This window comes from Amblyomma mixtum, chromosome 8 (assembly GCF_055824585.1).
Source record: "Amblyomma mixtum isolate Tamu chromosome 8, ASM5582458v1, whole genome shotgun sequence".
Classification (NCBI taxonomy): domain Eukaryota; kingdom Metazoa; phylum Arthropoda; class Arachnida; order Ixodida; family Ixodidae; genus Amblyomma; species Amblyomma mixtum.
Genome location: NC_143019.1, coordinates 21,622,494 through 21,628,928, shown reverse-complemented (window position 1 = coordinate 21,628,928; position 6,435 = coordinate 21,622,494). Strand labels below are relative to the sequence as shown.

General features: G+C 45.6%; 1 protein-coding gene across 1 annotated transcript in view; it reads left to right on the top strand.

Annotated features, from left to right (window-relative positions):
* LOC149331663 (uncharacterized) overlaps window positions 1-6,435 on the top strand; it is a 19,004-nt gene continuing 12,569 nt past the window's right edge. Inside the window, exons 1-4 of the mRNA XM_089557393.1 lie at window positions 1-136; window positions 796-876; window positions 3,315-3,494; window positions 5,928-6,141. Of these exons, the coding sequence (XP_089413519.1) occupies window positions 1-136; window positions 796-876; window positions 3,315-3,494; window positions 5,928-6,141 (611 nt within the window). The remainder of the gene's footprint in view (window positions 137-795; window positions 877-3,314; window positions 3,495-5,927; window positions 6,142-6,435) is intronic.

Genomic DNA, 6,435 nt, shown 5'->3' with positions numbered 1-6,435 from the left:
ATGGGAAGAAATACTAACCCCAACAAATCTATTTTCAGTGACACGAAAGGGAACACTGGCTTGCTAGCTCTCCTCTGCCTGTGTGCCCTCTTCCTCCTGGTTATGGGTGTTGCATACTCTGTGTTAGGAGCTGCTGGTGAGTGCGGCACACAGTCTCAAATGCAAATACACTCGTGATGATTAAATAAGCCTTTCGTAATAATAATAACGTGCTGTCAAGGAGTTTCAAGGCAATGGCCTCCCGAACCTCCTTACCTGGAGCCCTAAACGCAGATGCCTTCAAATCTTTGCAGCGATGGTTCTGAGGCGAAAGTAAGAGCAGTCAATAATAAAGTACTACACAGCGATACGAAGCCGTTTTTAGAAACAGCACGCCTAATATAAAGCTGTACCATGACAAAAGCAATGAGCGGACTACTCAAAATGAAAACGCGCAAGAGCGCGAAACGAAAAGGGAAAGATAATCCTTGTCTGTGTGATCTAACAAAATGCAGCACCAAATGACTGACTCCATCATAAACTCGTGGAAATGATTGTGGGCTGTATCTACAGCGTTGCTTCGCACGGATCAAGACAGTCACGTTTGGTCCTCGTGTTGGCCTAAACTTTTTCCGTAGTGGAAATAGGCTGAGAACATATAGAAACAAGAAGTTCTCTCACATCCCTAGTATTTTCGTGGGACGAACTCAGTCACTGCGTCACCGCAATCTTTTAGTCGAGGAAGTGCTGAAAATTTCAAATTAAGCTCCTGCTGTATCCAGCGAAGTCTTGACTGTGCTGTTTTTTGGCACGCAGGATCAGGAGGCGACGAGGAGAATCCTGACGATGAGAAGGGCAAGGAAGCTCCACCTCCTAGCTATGCTGGGGGTGGATCAGGTGAGCATCGCTAACTGGTTCAGTTCTGCCTTGGACGTCAGCGCAATTTCGATTTTATTGCGTAAGCAATACTGCGCCAGGTTTCGAGCCGTCGCGTAGCTCCCGGCGATGGCCATGGTTGACCTAAATTGCGTAATCATGGTTGACCTTAGAAAAACTGCTTCGAGGCTGGGAATCGAACCAGGCATTTGAGGCGGAGACACTCCCACTCCGCCACAAATGCTCAGGGTTTGGGGAAGAATAGAGGCTCATCCAGTGAATGCATGGGTCTCATAAATAGAATAAAAGAACTAAAAACAATAAGAAAGAAAATAAAAATAAGAAAAGGAAAAAAGAAAAGAATAAACATTGCAAAAGTAACAGAAATAAACAATATAAAAAAAGTAAAATATGAGAAAACGTAAAACACAATACTGCGCCAGGTTTCCAGCTGTCGGGTAGCTCCCGGCGGTGGCCACGGTAAACCTTCAGCCGCAGCGACGTCAAACAGTTGGAGCACCGTTGCCATAGCAACCGTTTCAGCCGCACTCCAGCAGGCTCCACGCTGCTTACGCATCTTCTCGGTGTAACCAGAGCTAAGCCTCAGCTAATTTTTTTAATACGCGTAAAATTTTTGGGATTCGATCTTTGCACGTATAATTATAACGGCATTTCAAAACAGTTATTAATGGTAGAGCAATATCTGGCTGTGTCGCGTCAGCAAAAAGTGTCCGCAAATTTTGTCCGCGCGATTACGCTGTTCTTTGAAGATAAATGTCTGAAAGTGTCGTTGTGAATGTGTGTGATAGAATGCTGCCAGTGGCAAAATTTGGTTGATGAGGTGCGATTAGTTAATTGAACTAAAAAAACGCGAAAAATACTTATCCGTCGATATTGTACATGGACGTCAGAACAGTCACGGACGTAGCTATAGTAAGTGGATGTTTTGCTTTCACGTTGCTGCATTGCGGCTCGCCGCAGTGATGTTTTTCCACTCTACATGAACGACATCCCTCTCTTATTCAGAAAAAGCAAATCCACATTTATACCACCCTATATGACTCTGTGCCTGATGATTTTATATAGGCTCCACGTGAATTTTTACGCTTATTCACCAGAAAACAAGCTCGCGTATGGTGATTATTCGAGTAAATTCCCAATTTCAAATATTGTTAGGTTAGGTTTTAGGCAAATCGGAGCACATTGTTGCACCTGCTGGTCTGTAAGCCGGTCCCACAGAGAACGCACGACTCATTCCACGGGCGGCCTGCTATGAAAATAACTAGTGCCTACCAGCTACTAAGGGGGCAAGAGTTTGCTAATACTATTAAGGTTTTTAAACTGGCAAGGGAGCTGTAGTACTGGGGTCCGCACATGCCCAACAATTCTGTACAGAAGCATTTCTGAGCGGGAAACCATCGATGAACACAATTTTTCATATAATGGAAGATTTCAATATAGCAATCAATATAATGGCAGATCACCAAGCGGCAGTCTATTTCTAATAACGCTTTTGCAATCTTCAAAAGCGTTCGTCATTGGTTTTCTATGGCAGTCTTTAACTGTTCGATGCGACTGATGGAAACACTTAAAAGTAAGATTTTTCCACATATCAGAAGAATCGGGTCATTACCGTCAATATTTCCATAAGAGTATCTTAAAAGTTTCCCATTTTCTAAATTTTCGTCCGAAAATGTTGAACATGGTCAGCATTGAGGTCTACATTAATGTCTCTTAACTCGCCAGTATCTGTAATATATATTATAGTCATAACCACCTTCTTCAAAATGCGTTTCCCGCTAAAACTCTGCTCTGAACCGCTTCCATTGCCCTTGCAATGGTACGCAGTAGTCATCATTTTCTAGAACGTTCCAGTACCTACAATTGGATTATTAAATATTAATCCGACCCACTAATCCACCTTGATCCACCCACTAATCTCCCACGAATCCACCTTAATTCATTTTCTGTAGTTGGCCAATTTCCAAAATTTCGGTGATTCTTTTCAACTTTGGAGTCTGGGCCAACTTCGAAATTTTTCGCGGGTGCACCTGCTACCTGCCATTGTTGGCAGGTTGCGATGAGGTCAGTCACGTGACCTTTCGCGACCAATTAGGGAATTTTGTTACGAGCAAACTGCAAGGTGCATGACGACAACCTGAATGATGTCGCCTTGAAGTTTTTTTGCCGCGTACCCGCATCCTGCAAACTTTTCTGATCTTTCTAGCCTGTCCATAAAGAGAGCTTGCGGGAGCGTGTTTCACAAAGGTTCACAAAGTCCGTCGCTACGTTGCTTTTGTATCAAGTAACGTACAAAATTTGTATCGTCAGCTGAAAACTAACGTCTCTGTGTAAAAGCTGCGGAATTTCTGCGGACTGACCCTGCCATGCCGTTCGGGGCGTTTCCTTTCTTCTATGTGCACTACATGTGTAGTGAAACAACTGCTTCAACATTTCAGGTCCAAAGGCAGACAAAGACACCAACAAAGAGGTAGCAAGTACGAAAGGCTCAAAGAGCACACCAGGTGGGAATGATGGTTCGGCAACTGCGACTCCACCAGCTGGCGACGATGGTTCGGGTCCTGAGGGCCCACCAGGTGGTGTGGAGGTTCCACCGGGAGGACAGGCACCGGACCCATGTAAGGTCCAGCTTGGGCTGTCGAAGCTCTTTATTTATTTATTATTTATTTATTTGTACCTCAAAGGCCCCATTGAAGGGGTATTACATGAGGGGGTGGAATACTCAGCAGAACATTTCTTCGATGGATGATTTGAATGATGATGAGTCGGTCAGATCCACCATGGCGTTTGGCAGGTCATTCCAGTCCCTTGCTGTATGAACAAAAAATGATGACAGATGCGCAGATGTGCGGGAAGGGGGAGGATAGACGGGCTTCGCGTGGTTTCTGCGATTGGAGATGTGCGATGTGCGGGGCTGATAATGGAGTTAAGCAATGAATGATAATAGAACTTATGAAACAGACACAGTCTGGAAGTTTTTCAGCGGTTCGCTAAGGAGGTGAGATGAGCATTGCGTTTTAGTTCAGTTACACTTACATGATAAGAATAGGCTGAGAAAATTAAACGAGCTGAGCGATTTTGTACAGATTCGAGAGTCATTGAAAGGTTATTTTGATGAGGGTCCCAGACAGCGCATGCATATTCTAATTTGGGACGAATAAGTGTTAAATAAGCATTTAATGCGTGCTTAGTTCAAATCAAGAGGAAGAAATGGGCTTGGGCAGGGCATGTAATGGGAAGGCAAGATAACCGCTGGCCCTTGAGGGTAACGGAGTGGATTCCAAGAGAAAGCAAACGTATCAGGGGACGGCCGAAAGTTAGGTAACGGAGCATAAGGCTACTAGTCGAAAAAAAGCTTAGCTTACTATACGGATTCGCAACGACGACATTAGGTTCCCCACACCAATACTTCTTGAAACTTTACAGCCAAACTAATTGACGTAAGACATTCCGAGTGGTGTCAAACGATTTGCCTTATGTATCCAAAAGTTTGTATTGGATGCTGCGAAGATGGCTAATGGAGCAATAATCGTTCGCTATTGCTAGCTCTAGATACTCGTACGCTGCCTCAGCGATTTTTCTAAGCCCTTTTCTTCCAGACGTGCCTTTTATTGAAGTAGCCGCGAAAGGAAGCGGGGGTGGCAGCGAGTCGGCAGCAGTATACAGGGTGCTTCACCAAAGACTTTAAAAACTAGAATTTTTGAGTTAAAAGAGCGCTTTCTTCGGCATAACAATGTCAGCGGTTTAGTATATCAGAATACAGCTAAGACGTGCTAACTAGCAGGCTGGTTAACTTAAACTGAAAAGTTAGCTTTTTAACTATTACTGTTACACTCCTTAATTTTTTAAAGGCGTGTAGCCCAACATAAGTAATATTCATGTCAGTTTTTAGAATTTCGAAACGGCGCTTACCCTCGACGCTGTAGTCGAACAAATTTTTGCTATTGCGACGAGTTAGGTGCACTGGAGAGGTTGCTTTGCCTGCAAGCTTTACGAAAGCGCGTGCATTTTGCCGCGATGCGGCCAAAATTTGTTGGATCACCGCGCCGAGGGTAACTACGGTTTTAATTTCTGAAGACCGATATGGAAATTACATACCTTTGGCTGCACTGCACGACTCCCAATAATTAACCAAGTTAGCACTAATAGTTCAAAAGTTAACTATTCATTATTAGTTGACCAGTACCCTAATTAGCACGTCTTAGCGGTATTCGCATATACTACACCGCTGACAGTGCTATGCCACACAAAAACACTCTTCTTACTCAAAATGTCTATTTTTAAAAATTGCCTACTCCTAGGCCCGTTTCACAAGCATGCGATTCTGGCCTGCTACGCTGCAAATACTGTCGCCGCCCCCATCCCCGGGCATCGGGTGCCCCCTCCCCTTGGCGACTGGGGATGGCCGTCGGTCTTCCGTCCGGTTTGTATTCAGCCGCAGCGTCGGTGTGTTCGACTGCGATTGACCAATGACCAATGTGAAGCGACGAGACGATGTGCGACGTGGTGTCATGCGGGAGCTAGCTGCGGCCGCAGCAGAAGCAACTGTACTGAATACTGCCATGCACCCGAACGCACCCTGTTCATAACATCAACACATTCTGCGTAGTGTTTCTGTCGCGTTTAACCATGGGTTGCATATGCGAACATCAACCAGCCTTGTTTTCCACTCTGACCGAATTCGCTTGAGTACGCGTTGCATGTGAAAGCAGGGGTCGAAAATCGCACTGCAACGTCACCGACTAGGCCCACTATTTTCGTTCTGGTCACAGCATGTAAAACGGGCCTTAGGGGAAACACCCTGTATAAAAGCGGGATATTTTTTTACCTGATAGGGTGGTCCCAGCAGCCGCTTCATAGGAGTAAATGTAGGTCGGTGGAGGAATTATTTGTACAAGAGTACTTAGAACGTGACTTTTGATGTTAATTGTTACGTCTTCATTTTCGAACTGAGTCCGCTGTAGACGAACTGTTTGTTCCAGTTGTGCGCATTCCGCGAATACGCGGAAGAACCACTGCCTCAATGCTTTCCTTTTTGCCTGAACCCTCAGTCTCTGTCACGGAGCTGGTCTGCACGGTCGGAAGCCGGGCCGTCATGCCGTACATGCTCCCGCCAGACGGCCTGTGCACCTTGTTGTACTACGTCGACGTCGTCGTGTCGGCCGGCAAGCTGCACGGTTCCGACAACGACGCCAGTTGGAACGCTTTCCAGCTGGAGATTAAGAAGCTTAGCAAGACCAAGGGCGGAATTTCCTTCGACATCCGGTGAGTCCCGCTCTACCTTCGGAGTTTTCGAAGCACGTGCATCTGATAGTTACTGCACCGACTTTACATGGGGCGTCAGAGAAAGTAGAAAAACAAATTCTCTCGGCCTAAGCGCAAGTTTGTTAGCGCTCAAATTTTCCGCAGAGGTTGCATTTGATGGTCAGTTTCGTTTTATACTACATTTAAGTCGGTGCTTGCCCGGCTCGGTCAGAACTCTTCGGAAATCCCTATCGTCTGCGGCGACGGTGAACCGAAACCGAAATACTTCGCAGCAGCGTTACTGGTGGCGCCATC